Source organism: Octodon degus, unplaced genomic scaffold (assembly GCF_000260255.1).
Source record: "Octodon degus isolate 3935 unplaced genomic scaffold, OctDeg1.0 scaffold00033, whole genome shotgun sequence".
Classification (NCBI taxonomy): domain Eukaryota; kingdom Metazoa; phylum Chordata; class Mammalia; order Rodentia; family Octodontidae; genus Octodon; species Octodon degus.
Window position 1 is genome coordinate 1,199,051 of NW_004524609.1, and position 21,841 is coordinate 1,220,891.

At 49.3% G+C, this 21,841-nt stretch overlaps 1 protein-coding gene across 1 annotated transcript in view; it reads left to right on the forward strand.

Moving 5' to 3' along the window:
* Itgb3 (integrin subunit beta 3) overlaps positions 1–21,841 on the forward strand; it is a 61,646-nt gene that overhangs the window by 34,214 nt on the left and 5,591 nt on the right. Inside the window, exons 11-15 of the mRNA XM_012514507.2 lie at positions 9–143; positions 626–1,055; positions 14,001–14,223; positions 15,034–15,134; positions 17,381–17,500. Of these exons, the coding sequence (XP_012369961.2) occupies positions 9–143; positions 626–1,055; positions 14,001–14,223; positions 15,034–15,134; positions 17,381–17,500 (1,009 nt within the window). The remainder of the gene's footprint in view (positions 1–8; positions 144–625; positions 1,056–14,000; positions 14,224–15,033; positions 15,135–17,380; positions 17,501–21,841) is intronic.

Sequence of the window (21,841 nt, forward strand, 5' to 3'; positions counted from 1 at the left end):
CTGTTCAGAAAATCCGTTCTAAAGTAGAGCTGGAAGTACGTGACCTCCCTGAAGAGTTGTCTCTGTCCTTCAACGCCACCTGCCTCAACAATGAAGTCATTCCAGGCCTCAAGTCTTGTGTGGGGCTCAAGATTGGCGACACGGTGAGGCGGGCTGGGCGGGGCTGGAGCTGCAGGCGGGGCCCTGGCTGCGCCTTGCCTTGGAGCATCTGTGGGCAGTATTGGCCTTTAATGAAATGTTCTGTGGAAACTGAACAGTGGCTCCTCAGCTTGTGGCTGTCCACTGTGGCACAGCATGGTACAACACAGTGTCTTGGGTCTGTTGATATCCAGTAGTCAGCCCAACTGGCTTAGTTACTTTGAGCTGAAGTGTTCACAAGACCACAGAATCTGGTTTAGTTCACACGTGGTACTAAACAGCCTTCTGTTTCTGGGCTGTAACTGTGTCTCTGGGTCTCGCCAGATATGTCACACATCGCAGCTACACCAGGGCTCTTGTTCCCGACTGCAGGAGCACTGGAGACCCACTGTGGCGTCCTCTGGCAGGGCGGGGCACAGCTTCTCCTCTGGCCTGGCCCGTGGCCTCGCTCAACCTGGGTCCGAATGCCATCTTGCTTTCTGTCCAGGTGAGCTTCAGCATTGAGGCCAAGGTGCGTGGCTGTCCGCAGGAGAAGGAGAAGGTCTTCACCATCAAGCCCGTGGGCTTCAAGGACAGCCTCACCGTCCAGGTCACTTTCGACTGCGACTGCGCCTGCCAGGCCTACGCTGAGCCTTCCAGCCACCGCTGCAACCGTGGCAATGGCACCTTCGAGTGTGGGGTGTGCCACTGCGGGCCCGGCTGGCTGGGGGCCCAGTGCGAGTGCTCCGAGGAGGACTATCGGCCCGCTCAGCAGGACGAGTGCAGCCCCCGGGAGGGCCAGCCCGCGTGCAGCCAGCGGGGCGAGTGCCTCTGTGGCCAGTGCCTCTGCCACAGCAGTGACTTCGGCAAGATCACCGGCAAGTACTGTGAGTGCGATGACTTCTCCTGCGTCCGCTACAAGGGCGAGATGTGCTCAGGTGAGTGCCGCGCGCCACGTTTGCGCCGTGGCTCTGTGGCTGCACTGTGGGTGCGGGTGGGAGCGGGCCGGGGGTGGTGGGTTCTGTTGCAAAGGCAGAAACCCGAAACGAAGAAGGGAGGGAAACTGACCCTTCATCTGGCTTCTGTGGTAGAGGGAAGCTAAACCAGGGGTTGAAAGGAGTAGGAGCCATAAGCTGAAGAAAAGGGTTTGTCCTTGCCTTTCTTCTGCTTACTCTGCTGTTTTACGTCCCTAGTCTTTTTGAATATAAAGACTTTTTTTTTCACTAAAATTTATGGATGGTGATTAAGATTTTAGTACTGACAGAAAACACATGATGTCAGAATGTATAGTAGAGTTAGCTTTTTTTTCTTTTTCTGAGAAGCAGTCTGCTTATGCAGTTCAGCCAGGCCATGAGCTCACTTTGTAGCCCAGGCTGGCCTCAAACTCATGGCAATCCTTCTGCCTCAGCCTTCCAAGTTCTGGGATTAGAGGCACGCGGTGCCATGACTGGCCAATGAAGTTAGTAATACTTTTACATTACAAGAGACTCAGTGTGTATAGTGTATATATATGACTGATTTAGTATATATCCACGATGGTGGAGCCTGTTTAATGAGCTGATATGCTTAGAACAATGCCCGCAAAGTGGTATGCTTTTGTTAAATGTCAGCTCTGTTTTGCTCCTGCTTTATTAATATTGGTACTACTATTGCTTTTTTGATTCTAGATCTGTGTTGTCCAGTATGGTAGTCATGTGGGATGAAGAGCTTGCTCTAGGACAGGCCCACGATGGCCTTGGGGGTTGCCCCTGCCCCCACCACTCCAGGCAGGCCTCCTGGCTTCTAAGCATGCCCCTTTCCTGGCCCCGGGCATCTGGGCCTAGCAGCTGGCTGCCCAGCTTACCCCCCGCCCCCGTCGTAGGCCTTGTCCGAGCTGTACACTGTCAGCGCCCGCCTCTGAGCAGCAGCATGTCCTGTCCTCAGGCACTTCCCAACTGCTGCACTCAGGACCACAGATGGTTGGGCATCCGCTGTTCCTTTGTGGCCAGAAAGGCTGCTGTAGCCACGCAGCCGAGAAAGGCTAAGCATGTTGCCCTTCATTAGCTTTCCTAGAGGGAATTCACAGCATGAGGCACAATCTGCCTGGTCCCAGAAACTCTGAGGGAGTCTGACAGGTTTCTCCTGGAAAGCAGTTCATGGTGGACGAGGAGATCTGGGGAGGCACCCAGCTCCTAAAGGGGGTCAGTGCCTAGAGGAGAGAGGTGGACAGGCGTGAGCCGGAAGTGTAGCTGTGAAGGAGGGGTGGTGGCATCCCCTGTGACTGGGACACACTCTCCCCTTCTTCTCCCAGCTGGACTCCTTCCCTACTCCATTCTTTTTCATTTCAGCACCCCCCTCCTGTGATCCCAGGCTTGGCTTCCTTTCTGCTGGGGGTGGTGCTGGTGTTGCGACATTACTACACTGTGGCTTCCACAGGGCAGCCTGTGCCAAGGGCTTGGGGTCAGTCCGCCACTCTGGGAAGTGACTTCCACCCCCAACCTCACTCACTCCCATGGCTGGCCTGGCCGATGGTCCTGTCAAAGCTCACTTTGTTTTGCTTCACAAAGGAGACACTGTGGGACAAGGGTTTCTGAGGAGGCTGTAGGCCCTGCAGTTGCCAGGCTCTGTGGTGTTGGCCTTTCCCCATCCAGGATTTATGTGTAAAGGTAAGGCATGGTGGGCACCATGGGCCCTGCTCAGTGCGGGGCTTGGCTGGTGATGGTGCACAGCTGGCCCCGCTTGGCAGCCTGGCCCTGGCTGACAGGAGCGCCCTTCCCCCTCAGAAGCTGACTAGTGAGCGAGGGACCAAGGCTTGTGTGAGGCTGTCCTTGGCCGCGAGGTGGGTCTAGCTCTGTGGTACGGCTCTTGGCCGAGTCCCCTGAGGGGTGAGGCTGCAGCAGTCTCTCTCTGGGACTCCTTTCTTGCCGACCTGTGGTTGTTGTCACAGATTGCATCCCACGCTCCCTTCCACTCCCCCAGTGAGTCCCGGGGACAGTTCTCACTGCAGGCTGTACGTGTAGGGAACCTACCCTAAAACTCAGGGCCTTTGTGCCTTCTCTACCCTCCTCCAGGCTAACACCCCTAATCCTCAGGTATTCTTGGCAGTGTGAGCTGGGCTTCTGCCCCTCAGCCTGCCTGGGAAACAGCCATTGCTTTCCAAGGCAGCCAAAATGTGGTTGAGCCTTATTGTTTATTTAACTTTGCTATGTTTGGACTTTGAATGCCAAAGTGGTTACTAGAAGAAGGTGCTGGGGCCACAGGCTGAGGGACTCATAGTCCCCGGAGACATCACTGGTCCCAGTGGAGTGGCCGGGAGTAGTAGGTGCCAGGTGGTTTCCTTGTGACCCTGGTTCTGTGTCATCCTCTCCTCCACTTCCCTAGAGGAGTAGTCACAGGGACACAGTTTCCAGACCATTTCAGGTTACTTCCTCTTTGCCCCCTGCCTTCCTTTGATTAACAGTCAGGTTTTTATTATACATCCGCTTCTTCCTGACTCAGAGCTCTGGAGAATGAATCACCTGCAAGGGTTAGGACCCAGCGGCTGCAGCCCTGTTGCATGCATGTTAGGGGGGCACTGCACGGCGAGTTCGCCTTTCAGCAGCCTGGTCCCCTTGTTCTGGGTCTGTCCCACTCTCATACTCAGGGTGGGGGCACAGTGCATAGTCTCCCCACCAGGGACGGCGCCCTTACAGCACAGGGCACGTGTGGTGGATGCATGTCTAGGCTGTGAGCACCATCACACGGGCACTTTGTTCTCCTGTTCCCTGCTGCACATGTGGTGTGAGCTCAATACATATTCGTTGAATGAACCTGTTAGCAAGCAAACATTTGCCGTAGGCCTGCTGTAGGCCCTGTTTCCTGCGAGTTACTGTGCATATGTATGTTCTCTTTTATCAAGGGCTCACGACTTAGAAACAGGTGGCCGTAAAATAAAGGTAGAAAGAGAAGGAGATACAGTGTGCTGGGAGGGCACAGCAGCAGACAGGTGATTCTGCCGAGGACGGCAGAAAAAGTCACTAAGGGGAAGGAACCCTCTGGGAGGGCTTAAAAGAGTTACATGTGGTGAAAAGCAATGTGGAGATTCCTCAGAATGCTAGGCTTGAGGCTTCCATTCACCCAGCCTCTCCCCTCCTGGCATTTTTGCTGGAGAACTGCAGACTTCAGTCCCCAGTGATGTATGTGCACCCAGGTTGTAGCAGCGCAGTTTGCCATAGCTAATGTGGTCGGTATTAAGGGCTTCAGTTTATCTACCCACTGAAGAGCAGATAAAGAAGATGTGGTATTTTTACACAATGGAGTGGAACTCAGCTATAAAAAGCAGCACCCTTGCAGTTTGCAACAATCAGAGGAGACCCCAGACATGTCAGTGTCTCTCTGGAGGCAAAACAGCTCCTTCCCTCCAGCCACAAACCAGTTTTAAAGTGTCGGTCAGCAGCATTTTCACGCTGCTCACCTGCTTAGAACCCTGCGGACTCCCAGTGCTCGGGTGTCCGAAGTCCTGAGCGAGCATTCAGATAGGGCTTAGGAGAGCTACAGAAAGGATAACTTCGAGACTTTTATTGGTAAGTGGATGCAACTAGAGACCGTAGTCTCAAGTGTGATAAATCAGACCCGCGCGTGCAAACATCGTGTTGTCTCCTTAGCGTGAGAGCCTGAAAGAGAAAATGAAATCCGAAGGGTCCGCTAGGTACTGGGGAAAGGGAAGGAAGCTGTTCAGAAGGAACGAAGTACTGAGTTGAGGAGAAAGACAGCAGAGGGAGTGGGAGAAAGAGGTATCTGTGTGGTGGTTTGGACATTCGTACTGTGGATTTCAGCTGGCCTATGGAAAGGAGCAGTTAATGGTTAATTTGTTTTGTCTCTTTTTAAATTTTTGTCCCTTTTTCTTTCTTAATTTCTTATATATTTATTTCTTTTTTTCTTCTTTCAATTTTGCATGCATATACCTGGTAATATGAACAACTAATTTGAAGACAACACTGCATTACAACAAATACTGGGAAATTCTTATTACTTTGTTTAGTGAAGTTGTGTATCGCTTGTACTTTTTCTGTTTTAATACTATTTTGTACTCTCTTTAAAAAATAAAAAAACGAATATAAAAATCTTCTAAAAACTACATTTTTGTAGTTTGGTAGTGGTCACAGGATGAAGGGTCATTTTAGGTGGGAGTAAGGACACGCCTGTGGGGGTAGTTCACTTGAAGCGCGAACCCCCGGGTAGAAGGACCGTGGAGAAGACGGTTCTGTGTGCTGGCTGAGTGTGGGCAGCTGCAGGGGGTGAGAAGCAGGTGGAGCCCACTGGAAGGCAGCTGACGTCGGACACTGTGGAGTCCGTGGGGTTCTAAGCAGGTGAGCAGCGTGAAAATGCTGACTGATACTTTACAACTGGTTTTTAGCTGGAGGGAAAGAGCTGTTTTGCCCCCAGAGAGACACTGACATGTCTGGGGTCTCCTCTGATTGTTGTAAGTGCAGGCGTGCTGCTGACAGACGGGTAGAGTACAAGGGTGGTAAACATTCTGCAGGCACGGGGCGCTCCTTAGGGTAAGGAGCTGTCAGGCCCCCAAATCACAGAACACCACATTTGAGAAATAAATAGGAAGCATGCTCTTAGAGAACCGGGCACAGTGCTTGTTACATATCAGGGCTCAACATGTGTCCCTGAGCATTGCCACTGGCGGTAGGTAAGCGCTGCCTTCTACTGGGAATATTTACTTCTTACATTGGCTTGAAAAATAGACGCTTTCCAAGACTATTCCGCTGGGCCGTATGTGGTCAATGAAGTCAGTGTGAAGAGGCAGCCGGGATGTCTCTCGCAGCTTTGGGGCCCAGAGACAGGAACGAGAAGGAGCCCGCGGAGTCCTGCCGGGCGTGTTGGGCTACGTGAGATCCTTGTGCACATGGTCGCTGTGGCAGGAGCGTCTCTTTCCACTTAGCATTTCTTGTTGTCTGCCGTCGCTTCCCCTGGAGCTCGTGGCCTTGTAGGACCTCCAAAGGATACAAGGGAAGTATGACTCCCAACCCGCTAGATGTCTGATATGTCGAGTTTGTGTTCCCCCAAATCAAAGAATGATTGTAAGGAGCAGCAGAGGTTAAGAATAGGACATTTCCTTGAGGGAGAGACAGCTCTGGCCTGACAGAGACAGGAGGGGACCTAGAAAGTGAGTTGTCAACAAGCCCACTTCTCAAAGGAAGTCTTATAGAGCAAAATCACCAGATGGGTACAAAATCACAGGGTGGGTGCAACGGGGGACAGAATTACGGTCAGCCAATAAGATTACAAGTACAGTTGCTTGGGTAATACTGATCCAGTGGGGAAGCAAGTCCTGTGGCTAGTGTACGTGGGAAGAGCAAGGACCTTCTAGAAGAGATGAGTCTGGAGGTCCCGGCCACTCACCTGATAGGCTAATAGACTGATGCCTATTTAGAATATTGATCATTACTTTTATCCCTCAGGGAGCTACGTAGGTGTAGTAATTCCGTCTTTTCCTAGGTCTGGCCTTTAACAAATACATTTCCAGCCATGGTTTTAATGTGTTGTTATCTTTTTTACTGACTCCTTTTAGCACCTACCTAGTCTGACTGCCTAGAATATTTCTGCCTAACTAGGCTGTCTGTAATAGTGCCCCCTCTGAAGAGGGGCAGAGACTGTTCTGGCTGCTTCCGGCTGAAGGGTCATAGCTGTGATCAGCGGTCAGAAATACTCCACAGAGGACCGATTTTCTGGCTGTTATGGTAGACAGCAGGTGTTCTTGTCTTTTAGGGAGGCGCACAGCCTTAAGTGTGGAGGAGGCCAAAGAAACGGTTAAGCATGCATGGGCCAAATAATAAGATCCACAAGACTATAAATACAAGCTACACATTTTCTCCAGGAAGCACCAGTCATGGCCTCCCACAAAAGTGGGAAGGGGAAGGTCCGGGTAATTTCAGAATCCTACGTGACATTAACCTGTCACTTAATATTATAAACAGCCCTTGAGATATTAGCAGAAGAACTAGGAAGGTGCACAAAACATTCAGCTTCTCCAGTTTCACAAGCACCCTCTTGTTCTGCTGCTGTGATGTCTAATGTCCTCCAATTTTGGGGGATGGCTTGCTTCATGAAGTTTACTTCATTTTAGGAGAGGGGGACCAGTTGAGGTGTCATGTAAGGCCCACTGAATATAATGAGACAAAGCCTCAGAGTGTGCATGACGTCTTCTAACTCTAGGGAAGGGATAGAGATGGAGCTCCAATGATCGGACCAGTGAAACGCACTCCTGGGCCATCGATACCGTAGGTAGGGTAAGTTCGCAGGTTTGTCGATATTTTTGACACTCCTGCCTGTGCCCATACAAATCCTAGTGTGCATCTTCCTATCTATTCAGGGAGCGGCCAGGACCACAGATCGGCTGTACAGGACCAGTGAGTGCTACTAGGGGCTTCACGTCTAATTCTAGGGTGATTAAACCAGTTGTAAGCCAGTCTTCGACCTGTAAAGTTATGATGTGTATGGACTGCTCAGGTGTCCATCCTAAGTGCTTGGTAGAGTGAGACCACTGAGAAAGAGTGATTTTTCTGTTTCTAACATAAGGAGGCCTTTCTGCTACGTTGTCCAGTAGTCGGAGTTGACCACATGTTCTCATCATCAGTGTAAATACTGACTGTCTGTCCTTCATGGAGTGGTGAAGCTCTGGTTCGAGCTGTGATTTCTGCCAGCTGGGGCAAGGGAGGGACTCTCAAGCATCTGGTGTAGTCACTGCTGCCCACCCTGCCTTTCTTGTCCCGCTTTCCGTGAAGGAGCTGCTGCTACAGAAGTGGGTCAAATCAGGGTCAGTCGGGGATGTGTCTAGCTAGTCTTCTCTAGCCGAGTACGTACAGAGAATTACCTGTTCACAGTCATGCCTTTCAGCCTCAACGTCCTCCTTTTCTGGTAGAAAGATGGCAGGGCTTAAGGAGGAGGAGCATGATTTAATTTGAATGGCTGGTCCTTGTAGCAGTAGAGCCTGGTGCTTAAGAAGCTGGTTGTCTGATAGCCATTGGCGGCCTGTGGAAGAAAGAAGCCCTTCCCCATGGTGAGTGCATTTATAGTGAGATCTGTGCCGATGCCTCTGGTCCTAGGAGAGCCACTGCAGCCACGGCTCTAGGCATGCAGGCCATTCCATCGCCGGGACGTCTGCTTCATAACTAAGATACCTTCCAGGCTGTCGAGTGGCCCTCGATTCTGCTCACACACTCCCAAAGCCATGCCCTGCCTTTCGTCACCACATAGGTTGAAACTGTCCTGTCCTTGGCTCACCGCTGCAGCCCTCAGAAGCACTTCTGTCATTTCTGGAACGGGGAGTCAGGTTACCAGGTGAAAACACGGATGCCTGCTTGCTGGCCTTCCCTTATAAGCGGATAGAGGGGTTGTGCGATCTCATTGTGCCCTGCCACCCAAGGTGACAACAGCCTGTAGTTCCCAGGACTCTCCTTAGCTGTCTTGGGGTCTTGGGCTGCTGGAAAGAAAGTATTGGTTTTAATTCTTTCTTCCTCAAGCCTTTGGATTCTCTTGGATTTGATAAGGCCCAAATGTTCTACCTCACTGTTGCAAAGTTGTGCCTTAAACCCAGAGACCTTATAAACTGTACTAGACAATTGATCAGAGCACAGGTACCTTGGTTAGGGGGCTCTTCTGAAAGGCACATAGTGGTATATTGGGCTGGGCAGATGGCTTAGCAGTGCAGCACCTCTCTGGCAAGCACAAGGTCCTGAGTTCAATTCCTGGTGAAAAACAAAACAAAACCAAAAAGCTCCCCGTGATCCTCTGCCCCAGTGTATCTTCTACATATTGCAAGACCATGGCTTGGGAAAATTCAAAATATACCATGTTGTGGGGACGCACTTGTCCAAAAACACGAGGACTGTCTGAACCCTTCGGGAAGCACGCGCCATGTCAGTTGGCGGGCCTGGTCACAGCGATTTTCAAAGGAAGAAAGGAACAGGAAATCTGTAGGTGAAGGAATGCAAAAGAAGGCACATTTAAAGTCTTCTACTGTAAACTACCCGGTCTGTTCTGGGATCTGAGAAAGGAGAGTGTAGGGTTAGGTACCACTGAGTGGATTGGCACTGCCGCCTCATTTACCCGTCTGAGGTCCTGTGCCAAGCACCACCCCACTGGGCTGGCGGAGAGTTGCAGGGCCTTGACAGTGTGGAGTGAACCTTGTGCCCTAATGGTTTTGATTATAGGCAGTGGGCCTCTTCTAACTTTCGTCCTCAGTTTTGTCTCTAGTGAGGAAAAATTGTAGGATTTCTGAGTTGCATTTGCTCCAGGGCAGCTCCTACGGCTCTTCCTATTCCACCTTTAGTTGCCTGTACTTCAGGATTTATTGTCTGCATGAGAGGAAGGCTGAGTACCTGACCTGCGCGCGCATGTGTATTATGTTATTCAAGCATGATAAGATCTCTCTCCTCCGGAGGGGAACTGGACTTTCAGGCATAATTAAAAAAGAATGGGAGTAGAGAAAGCCATCCCAGTTACAGCCTAATAGTGTGAGAAGTGGCGAGTTACCCCCTCTCCAGGGTAGTATAGTCCATGGAAGAAAGGCCAGGGTTGAAAAGAAGGACCAAGAGACACCCGCCAGTGTCCAACAATAGACCGTCTGTCTATAGTAATGGTTATGTGGAGCTTCTCTATGGAGAGGACAGACCAGCCAGCGGGAGAGAGCAGGAAGTGCCTCGGGGCCGTCAGCCTTGCCGCAGCAGCTGGTAAGATGAGCGGGATCCTTGGGCCCCCTGCCTCGGGGGCAGTCCAGCTTCCAGTGGTCACGGTGGCTCAGGGGGCCTCTTGTCGTGACAGTTCTTATCAGAGCCCCTCCTAACGTGGCCTGGCTTTCTGCAGCGGTAGCAGGTGAGTTTAGTTGTCTAGCGCTTAGCGTCCCGATAATCACGCTGAGGGTCTATTCCTTTTAAGTCTGCAACCAACGTACTTTTTCCTGTTGGTCTGTCTTTTCCCCTTGGCCTCCTCCTGGTCCCAGTTACAAAATACTGAGGAAGTATCCTCATCAAAGTGTGAGTGAGTGACCTGGAGAAGAGCCACCTTCTGTACCTTTTTCCTAATATCTGAGGCTGACTGAGTAATAAGCTTGCCTTTTGGAATAATCTGCCCTATAGAATCAGGAGCCAGTGATGTATGTTTTATCAGTTCCTCTTGTAAATGATTTAAGGCAGAGGGATCCTCAACTTTCTCCTGATGAAAGGTTCAGTTCTCATCCTCCTTAGGCCCTCAAGAATACGTCTGAAGATGTGTCCTGTTGCAGTCTCCCTTCTAGTTGGTAGGCCAGTAGGGATTGTTTCAGTAGGAACCAGCTGTTCCTCTCTCTTCTGGTCTTCTATAATTAACAGTATGACATTCATCTCCAAATGTAATCGTTTTTAATCTGGTTGTCTCTCCTTAGAAGTCATTGTTCGACATTACAACATGACATCTTTCCAGTCCAATTTATGGATCTGAGCAAGTCCTCAGAAGACCTCAGTGCACTTACCAGAGTCGTCTGCCAGCTTTCCCACATCTTGTTTGATCTGTGTGAGGCTTAGTAGTAGTGGCTTTGAGCAAGGTTGCCTTGGAAACCTTATCCTCAGGATCCAAAAGCCAAGGGAGGGGAGCCTCAGGTTCAGTGGTCGTGGATGCATCTGAATGTGCCTTAAGGACCAGCGGTGTCTGGTGTACCTGTGGCTTGCGTTTACATTTTCAGCAAAAGTCGGGATTATCTCTTAATGCAAAGGGAGTCTGACCATAAGGGGATTCGGGCCATTTCCCTCTCTCTCCAGTCAGGCCATGTGTGGGTGCAGAAAAATATTAAACAGATTTTTTCTTAGCATATGAGGGTTGAACAAATTCCTGTCCTTAAGAGTGAATTTTAAAGGAGTAAGAGAATTTGGTATTGAGTTTCCACCTGCAACACAAAAGGAAAGCAGGCATTCCTTTAAATCTCTGCTTGGTTTCTGTGTTCTCTCAAGACATCCCCTGAGCTGATCTGCTCCAGACTGCCATCTGGAGAGTGACCAGAAGACAAGTCAGTTGGACCAGTCACCCTTCCTGACTCAGACTCTTACCTTTCCTGGAAACTCACACCCCTAACTCTAGCATATGTTTCTAGAAGCACAAGCTACAATTGATTGCAGTTATAACAGTGATTTTTAAAGAAAGAGAGCACCCTTCGCAATACTAATAGTCAGTAGACTTGCACCACTGCTTTCCAGTTTTTTGAAAGAGAGTGAGGGGGAAAAGAGGGAAGAACATGGACCTTTAAGAAGAACGTTTTAGGAAGAAATGAGTCTGGAGGTCCTAGACCTTCAACCAGTGTGCCTCTAGCAATTGTAGTGCATTCTTATCGTTTTCATTGATTCTTTTTAGGGCCTATCCTTGCCTGACTGCATATAATATTTCTACCTAACCTAACAGCCTATAATAACAGGATTTATTTAGCATATTCATGATGGGAATGTAATTGATCTGTTTCACTGCTGGGTGGTTCTGAACCACCATGAAGATCAAATCAGCAAACAAACTGAGGCGGAATAGGCTTGATAATCCCTCTGGAGTATCGAGGGGGACTGAGCCATACTGTCCCAGTGAAACCTGTCCTCCAGTCTTAAGAACAGTTGTCAGCCTATGGCCTGTTAATTGGCAAATAGGTATGTATATTTCTTACATATAAGCTAGATTTCATAAAAGACCCATTTTACAGCATGTCCTAAATTCACATTTTGGTTAGTATCAACATCCATTAGGGGGTAGTCCAATGCTACTTCTTCCAGCGCTGCTGGGTTAAGATAACAAACCACAACAGTCAAATATACCAAACATGGAACACCAGTAAATTCGACAACTGGTAAGTCCAAATGCAGTATATAAAGTGAGAACATAGGATCTTGCCCTCAAAAGCAAAGTGGCTCATCAAAGAGACATAATCTTTCCATGTTTTCAATTTAAATTTGTCTTTTAAACAAACAAACAAACAAACAAAGGCAACAATATGTAAAAAACCAAGAATTTTTATGCCCTTTCTTAAGCAATTGACAAACAAAGATGGCAATTTATGGTTACCTAAATGAGTCACAATCAAAAATCCATGAAACAAGAGCAAACTCTTACCTCCCTCCAATTATCTTGCTGGGACCTCCAATGATACCAGGGAAATTATAACTTAACCTGCTGGATGTCTGGTATACTGAGTTTGTGTTCCCTAAAATCAAAGAATGAATTCTGAGGAGCAACAGAGGTTAAGAGTAGAACATTTTGTTGAGGGACAGATAGCTCCTGCCTGACAGAAACAGGAGGGGACCTAGAAAGTGAGTTGTCAAGAAGCCTACATCTCAAAGGAAGTTTTATGGAGCAAAATCACCGGATGGGTACAAAATCACAGGGTGGGTGCAATGGGGGACAAAATTATGGTCAACCAATAAGATTACAAGTACAGTTGCTTGGGTAATACTGATCCAGTGGGGAAGCAAGTCCTGTGGCTAGTGTATGTGGGAAGAGCAAGGACCTTTTAGGAAGAGATGAGTCTGGAGGTCCTGGCCACCCGCCTGAGTGACTGATACCATTTAAAGTATCGGTCGTGGCTTTTTATCTCTCAGGGAGGTATGTAGGTGTAGTCATTCCATCTTTACCTTGAGGCCTGGCCTTCAGCTGGTATGCCTCTTGCAATTGTAATGCATTCTTTTTTTTTTTTTTTTCAACAAATAATACACTGCATATATTCTTCTTAGTGGTTAATTGCTGTACACGAAGTGGACTTGTGAAGCTATTTACAAACACCAATGTAATGCATTCTTATCTTTTTCATTAATTCCTTTTAGGGCCTAACCCTGCCTGACTGCATCTAGTTATTTGTATCCAACTTAACTGTCTATAATAACAGGATTTATTTAGTCTATTCATGATGGGAATGTAGTTGATCTGTTTCACTGCTGGGTGGTTCTGAACCCTCATGACTGTCCCATCGGGTAGAGTATGTCCTCTAGTGGGACAGTCATGAATATTCCACCTTTGGTTCAAGCTGGCAGAAATGTGTTAGCTTCCTCAGCAGGCTGGGAGGTGGGCTACATTTGTTCCCTGTGCTTCTGTGCCCTCAGTGGGCTTTTAGCACCTTCTGTTTGTCCTTTGGATGCCTTACCCCAGCAGCCTGTAAGTGTGAGACGTTCATACATCCCCTCTCCAGGCCTTGGGCACGGCCCTGTGCTTGGACCTTGCTATTCCCTCACTTGCTAGAGTGCAGGTGTTGTCTTGTGTGCACTTCCCCAGAGCCTAGCCTCTCCCTTTACGAGGTAGCACCTAGCTGATTTGAGAAGTGGAATCATGCATATCGATAGCTTGTTTGTTAGGGGGAGGAACCGAAGGCTGTGTTGGTGTTGGACCCAACTTCGAGAGGATGAATGATGGCAGCCAAAGGCCCCTCAGGTCAGATCAGGTCAGGGAAGTGGGCAGTCTTGTTAGGTTAAAGCGAGAGAATTTGGGGGCCTAAGGACTCCTTTGCCATCATCAGACCACATGGTCAAGGATCCCAAGTGCCTTGTGCAGGTGCAGACTGTGGCAGAGTGCTGTGCCTGCCCTCGGGGCCAAAAGGTGGACTTCTAGTCCTTGGATTCAAGCTGGCTGATTGAGAAGCTAGAGTGATTCAGAAGGAGGAGGAGGAATTGGGAGGTCTGGACAGATCCTGAGACTCCTTTGCTCTGCAGTGACTTGGACCAAGTCCTGCTACACTTGGAGACCCCTAGAAATCTGAGTTTGCTCCTAGGGAGAAGGGTCCCTTGCTAGTGAGCAATGTGCCTGCCAACCCCGAGGATTGATGTCTGTCTGGTTGGGAGTGTGGTGCCAGTCTGCAGGTGCTGCTCCGGGTCCGGGACCTCTCCGTCCTGTCCACTTCTTGGGCTGTGTGCTTGCAGGCCATGGCCAGTGCAGCTGCGGGGACTGCCTGTGTGATTCTGACTGGACTGGCTACTACTGCAATTGCACCACGCGCACGGACACCTGCATGTCCAGCAACGGGCTGCTGTGCAGCGGCCGGGGCAAGTGCGAGTGCGGCAGCTGCGTCTGCATCCAGCCAGGATCTTATGGGGACACCTGTGAGAAGTGTCCCACCTGCCCGGATGCCTGCACCTTTAAGAAGTGAGTGGTGGTTTGGGGAGGGAGAGAGGCTGGGATCTCTACACTAGCATTCTCCACTTGGAAGGTTCCTGAATGTGTTCCAGCTCCATGGCCTCTTGTCCCTTTCCAGTGAAAACTTTGGGTAAGTTGGAGGCGGTGCCACCTGTGAAGACCAAGGTGGTACTAAGGAGTCTCCAATTGTGGCAAACCAGGTCCTTGGGGAACATCCTGAATTGCTCAGAATTGGAAGGCTAAACTAGATATTCTCTGGACTATCCCAGAGCTGATCAGATAGACCCAGGAGGTGCAAGGGTTGGAGTTACGGAGGACAGTATGTGGCACGAGCGCATCCCCTGCGTGGGGACCAGAGAAGCCCTTCCAGCCAGGTCTACGGCTCTGCCATTCCTCTTCATGCTCCAAGCAGCACTGGGTCCACAGGCACGCAGCCTGTGCGGCAGCTGCGCCAGACCCCGAGGTGGAAGGACCTTGTGCTTGTTTAAGTGTTCTACTGAAACTTAGTGACATTCATTGAAATTCTTAGTGATGTTTGAATAACATTTTCATTTTACATGTGACTGATTATGACTTTAAGGCTCCCAGAAGTGTGTAAGGGTTATTGTCCCATCTCAGACCCAGATAGGACATGAAGAAGCTTGATCTGGCTGCCAGATCTTCTGTGGGTGAGGAGGGGACCCCCACTGCTGAACTCCACACTACAGATGTTTGATTTTACTGAGGTAGAGCTGCTTTCGCCATGTGTGGAGTCAGAGCTGGGCTGATGCGCTGAGGTTTGCTTGCTGTTCACCTTCTGTGGTGCTTCCTTCTTCGTAGGGAGTGTGTGGAGTGTAAGAAGTTTGATCGCGGAATCCTCCACGAGGAAAACACCTGTAGCCGCTACTGCCGTGATGAGATTGAGCCTGTGAAAGAGCTGAGTAAGTTGGGCAGGTCTGAGGGGCACCCGTACCTCAGTTCTCAGTGTTTTTAGTTCACCCACAGAACCTGTTCACCTTCTATCTATAACATGGAAGTGAAATTCCCATGTCATGCTTGATGCACAGCGGGCTGTGGGGAAATCTGGCTTTCCAGAGAGTTCACCTTTACCCTGTGAATGTGTTCTTTGGTCCTTGTGCTTCCTGGAGCCCAAAGAAAGCAAAAGCTTGTGTGCAACTTGTAAAGGGTTATAAATCAGGAAAACCTAGCTTCACCCCCACCAGGAAAAGAAGGTGATGGTCTCCCATTTTACAGAAGAAGAAACGAGGACCAGAGTCAGAAGGTGGTTTTCGTCAGCTTAGCTTAGTTGGCTGATATGGATTTGCCAGGTTTACTTTATTAAGAATGGAAAGGGATACCCAGCCTTTGCTCAGTTTTGCTGGTGTAGGGGGAAACCCTCACCCTTAGGAACTCGTGATGAGAATCTCTATCCTGAAACCCTCTATCTATCTGGTGCTCCTCAGGACCTCCCCACTCCAGAATAAGACAGACAAAAATATAGATGTCAGGAAGCAAAAACTCTTGCCTGCAGTTATTCTGGTGTGTGTTTCACCTTGACTTTAAAGAAGATGAACCTTGCTGCTGTCAGCACATCTGATAAGTAGTCTGGACTAGTGAGACACCGGATGGTGACAGGACATGATAATCACCCACGAAGGCAGGAAACATACCATCAGTGGGAGTCACAGGAAGGCATAGCCAGCCAGTCAGCTTTTGATGAGAACATTCAGGAAAAGAGCCAGGTCTCTAGACCGTTAGCTGACAGCAGAAGTGGGCCTGGGACGAGGCTGGTGATGTGGGGATTATTTGAAGAAGCAATTTCTTTTCTGGAGGAGACAAGGTTTCCTATGATTAATTCAGGGAGGAGAGGCCATAGAGATGCTCAGGTATTTTTATCATTTAGATCAAGCAAGTATTATGCGTTGATTGATAAGAACTCCTACTCCCTTCACCACCACAATCATAAGTATAAATGTGTAACTGTGAAATTTATACAAGTAACTTTCCTGCTCACTGTATATTTTTCTGTCAACCTAATGAGGTAGAACTGTGGTAGTGTTGTTATCTGCGTTTTTGTGGATGGGACAGTTGAATCTCAGGAGGATTGATTTGCCCAGGGAAAGGGCGGGGCATCGAGATGAAAACTCCAATCTGAAGCCTTCACTGTTTTCTTTGGTGAGCTTCTCGCTTCATCTCTGTTCGGTGTGCTCTGAGGCTCATGCTTCAGTCCTGTGCGATCTTGGCAGTTTGTTTGCTCTTGTTGAGTATCAGTCTGCATCAGTTTCTCCCGTCTGTTTTTACCAGTACAGGTCACAATGACTAGTGGAGAGTAACCCCCAACCCCAGCCCAGTGTCATGGGCAGAATAACAGATTTTAGAGTTAGGAGGAATGAAGACCACAAGACTGATGGGGATCGGAGAGTGGGCTTGGGGAAGGCACTGCAGATCAGACACGAAATGGCAAAACACTGAGGGCTGTGTAAGCGAACTATTGAGAGACACTGAGCAGGCAGAGAAAGGTGGTGAGGGTCAGGGATTTCTGTAAGTTATGGACTGTTTTTTAATTTTATGAAAAAAAAAAAGGTAAAACAAAATTTCAGAACAAAATAATCGGAGCCTATCAATGATTAACACATTACATGTTACCTTTAAAGTAGTTACTCAGGGTACAAGATATGGCATAAAAATTTCTCCATTTGATATTTGCACAAACCTTTTTTAATGAACTAAGAGACACTAATAGTATGACTGGCTTGCGTTCCCCCCTTTTGCTGGGGACTGTTGTATGCCATTTCATTTTCCACCAACCCCAGAAGGGGGCATACTTTTCGTTTTGTAGATGAGGAAAGAAATTCCATGAGATCAAATAACTTATGCAAGCTCACACAGTTGGTAAGTGGTGGATGCAGGCTCGGAATTGGAACGTGCAGTGCTGTCGTGGCATGTCCCTTCCAGAACAAGGAATGAGAGTTAAATGAGCCTGTTAGGGACAGAGTAGATTAGTGAGGGTCAGTGACTGCCAGGCCTGACAGCTGTCTCAAATCTAGGCATCGTGCCTCGGTCAGGCACAGAGCTTCCTGTCATACATTCCTAGAAGTCCTACGATAGGGATTTAGAAAGACCCACCCCACCACCCAGAAATTGACGGGATTCTCGTGTTTCCGTCTTCTCCCCTCCTGTGCCCCAGAGGACTCTGGCAGAGATGCGGTGAATTGTACCTACAAGAATGAGGATGACTGTGTTGTCAGATTCCAGTACTACGAAGACTCCAGTGGCAAGTCCATCCTGTCCGTGGTAGAGGAGCCAGGTGAGTGGGCCCAGAGCCCTGTCCCTGCTGTGCTGGGAATTGCCACCCGTTGTCCTTCCTAAACGGAACAGGGTAAGCCTGGCCCTAGAAGTGATGCTAGAGTTTGCCTTCATGGTAAGGGGACTGTAGAAGTTTTACCAAGAAGGTGACTTCGTAACTGAGGAGACACAAAAGTACGAATGTGGATGAGGTGAGGAAGAAGGTAGGTATACCTATCATCAAGAAAAAAATATACCATGGCATTTGTTGAGGTAATAATGCCAAGAAGTAAGGCCTTTGAGTTGTGAGTTGTAGGAGCTTATAGTGTGTGGCATATGCTCTACTGTAAGTGACATGGTTGCCATGAGCAACTTGCCTGCTCTTGCCACCGAAGTCCTGGTGGTGGGAAGCTTTGACTTCAGCAAGTTTATGGTCGGATGTGGTGATGGATTTGGGGCTCTGACTCAAGGATACCCTGAAAATGAGAAGATACTGCTTGCTCCTAAGCCCTCTGGAAATAGGAGGAGCCCATCTTACTATACACAGACCCCCTAGTATTGTAGACTTTGTCACCCTCCAATACTGTAGACTGTCACCCTCCAATACTGTAGACTTTGCTTCTCCTACTATATTAATAGCTTTGGTCTTTGTTCATTTCCTGTTGTATAACAAAATGCCCGAGGCTAGGAAATGTATAAAAAGAGAAGCTTATTTGCTTTAAAGTTTGGGAGGCAGAAGTTGCAAGACTGTGTGACTGATTGGCACAGCTTCTGTGAGGATCCCCTAGGCTGCTCAGCAGTGTAGCTGACAGCGTCGTGATGGGACCATGGGTGGGAGAGAGAGCAGTCACGGGAGAAGACAAGAAATGACTCGGGGGGCCAGGCTAGCTCTTGTTTAGTGACTTATTTCCTCGTTGTTGGAGATTGCCCCATCTGAAATGCTCTGCCGCTGAGCTACACTTCCAGCTCAGGCTCACATTTTATGACTGCTCTATTAGGACACTAACTGGGGTCTCCAAAGACTTACAGGAATCCCTTCCAAGAGACGTGACCTGGTTACTTTGCCTTGGGCCATCGTAGCAGCCTGGACAGTAGGAGAGTGAAGGGGCCTGACTGGATTCCTAGAAGCAGCTGGCAGGTTGCACTTACTCACGGCCTGCAGGTTACTCTGTGCTGCTGTGGAGCTGTGCTTCGCAAGCTTTGATATGTTGTCATGTTAAAAAAAAAAAAAAAATCCAGAGCCTTGTGCGGTAACTAAACTCCACCCAGTTTGGAAACTCCAGCTTTTTCCGGAGAGAAACCACAATTAGTGACATTCCGGTGAGACCTCGTGAAGTGGCTCCCTGGGGCGGACTGTGCAGCGGCCAGCCTGGCCGTTTCTTCCTGGGCTGGAGCTGGCTCTGCTGCCTCTTCGCAAGGCTGCTCTGCCGATGGGGCAGCCGGCTTTGCTTCTCGGTCGCCTCTGCCTACGAGGTAGCCCGATGGGTCTCTTTTCTGTAATAAGCTTTGTTTAATTTCTAAAAACGCCCTGCTTGCACAGGCTAGCGTCTGTGCTCCTCACTGGCCTCGTGGTACTGGGATGCACCCCACTATTTGAGCTCCTCTCATTTAGACTCTTCACCTCCCCTGACGCCTCCTAAGACCCCTGCCAGCCTCAGGGCTGCTGCGGGTTGTGGCGCATTTGTTGATTCCCCCTGCGGCATCTGGGCTTCCTTTAGAAGGACCTTTGTCATGCCTGAGTAGGAATCACCTGAGCAGTGAATCTTAAGCGCCATGAATTGAGGAGCCGTGTACATCTCACCTAATGTTGTCTCCTGCTAGGCAATCTACAGTGAAGGTATTTAATAAGTGAGGTTTGAATGAGCTGGTGGAACTATTTCTAGGACACGGGGGCATATGTTCCTCCTGGTTTCTGCTAGGATAGTTTTGGCTTCTTGGGGGAAGAAGGGATGGAGGTGATACAAGGGAGGCAGGAAAGCCGGTGGGAGCCGCTTCGTGTGCGTCCCCCTGAAGGCTGTCACATCTTGGTTCCCAGCGTGTTGCTGTCTTCACCGTAGAGGATAGTGCAGCACCCATCTGGGATACTGTCTGTCAGCGCCTCCTAGAACTCTCACTCTTTACATAAGAAAAGGAGGGTAAAGAAGGGATGGTGTCACCTTAATTTTACCTAGCGATTCCGGGGGAGCCAAGGAAGCCGGACGGGGATTGGTTTGACCGTGACTTCTTCATCTGTGTCCGCCCACCCACCTTGACATGAATGTTTTTTACCCTCAAGCTCCTGTACTTTGTCCTTTCTTTTTTCAACTAGGCATTGGGTCTTTCCTTTTGGGCCTAGCATCGCTTCATACCTTTGCTACAAACAATCGGCTGTCGTTTCTCCTGAGTCACTTACCCAAATCTTTTGGCTTGGGGTTTTGCGACTGGCTCCTGCTGCCTAACGTTATGGGTGCAGAAGGTGGTGATGACCAGGAAGGCATAGCTGCACCCCGTGGGTAACTTCTGAGGTCTCTCCCAGTAGCCTCCTTCACTCGAGGGAGTGGGACCCCAAGTCTAGAAGCCCCCGAAACCCACATTTCCTTTTTATTGTGTAGTGCTAGGGATTGAACCCAGGTCTTGGGCATGCTAGCCACGCCTCTGCCCTGCTCTGCCTCTCCCCCTTCCTCCGCTCCCGTCATTTCCACGGGCTCTGGCTTTAAGCAGAGTGCAGGAGCCGGGCCCGAGGCGGAGGACACGACTCTCCTTGCCCAGCTCAGTCTTGCAGAGGCTGTCTTTCAAGGTCTGAGCCACCGTCGGGCAGTATGTTTCATACAATATTTGGTACATGGTCAGACTAAAAATAACTTGTTGTTTATCTGAAAATCAAATTTATCTGGGAGTCTTATCTGAGTAATTTTGTTGCTAAGTCTGCCCACCCTCCTGGGCTTTGCTGACCTCGGGTCACTCACAGTGGATCTACCAGTGTCCCTGGAGGGCTGAGCCAGACAGGAAGCCAGCGCCCATCCCTGTTGATACAGATGAGTGACAGGTGGTTTTCCCTGAAGACCTCCTGTGCCTTTCCCTGTCCTGGCCACACTAACATGCACAATGAGAGAACTCTCACTCTGAGATTTAAGGGCCAGCCCTATCGAAATTTTCTGGAGAATTCATAATTACTTTTCCCAGAAGAACTGGGGTCCCTTATTCCCAGGAATTCAGACGCCGGAACAGTACAGTTGCTCTCCAGGCTGTCCTTTATTTATAGACAGGTTGCAATTTGGTGGGTTGGGAAATGATCAGCTTGGTTTGCGGTGGTGGTTGTTTTTATGCCGCGTGTGGTGAGCACAGGGTGTGTGTTTAGAGAAGAAGGTAGGAGACAGTGTGGAAAGTGGGCGTGACTTCCTCCCTGCAGTGGCCAGCACCCACACAGATGAACACCTGGTTTCATAGCACTTGAGGCTGTGACCAGAGTGAGGTCACTGGCCAGACGCCTGAGGCTTATGGGCAGCGGGGCTCTGGATCGCCGGCTGACCCTCAGAGGGGCCCGATCCTGGGGCTTTGGTTGTTGACTGGAGTTAAACAGAATTAGCACTTTGGAAGACTAAATATTTTGGGACTGAACTCCAAATACTGTAGCTGGCAGGCCTCCTGGTCTCTAAGCATGCTAAAAGAGGTGCTAAGGTCCATAGCCCTCAGGGATGTAATGTTGGGTCCAGAGTAATAGACACAGACGCCTACAGGGCTAAGTAGGCCAATAAATGCATAAAAGTCTGGGTGTAAAAATACTAGCAACTGACTGGGGAGTTAGCTTGGTCGTCTGAGTACCTGCCTGGGAAGCACAAGGACCCAGGTTTGATCCCCAGTACTGCCCCAGAACACTGGGTATGCTGTGCCAGCCCTGGAACTGGGTGGGGTGATGCACACTTGTAATCCTAGCTCTGGGGAGGCTGAGACAGGAGGATCACTATGAATCTGAACTGTGTAGCAAGACCCTGCATCCAAAAAACCCCCCCAAAACTAGTAACAACAGTAGCTAATACTTATTGAGCACTTACTTTGTGCCTGACACTGTTTGCAGTGAATACATTTAATTATACCCCATAATAAGTGTTAAAGTAAGTTTGAATGTTTTCTCCATTTTAAGGATGGAGAAACAAAAGATACCACGAAAGATCAGTTTGCCAAAGTTCATAGTGAAGTTGGGGTTAAGCCAGGATTCCAGCCCAGGCAGCCGTCACTTTAGATTACTGCTTCTGCTACCTGCTTCTTAGTCAGTCTGTCCCTCTGCCTCCATCTCCATCTCCATCTCTGTGTCTGTCTGTCTGTCTGTCTCTGTCTCTGTCTCTGTCTCTGTCTCTGTCTCTGTCTTTCTCTGTCTTGTCTCTCT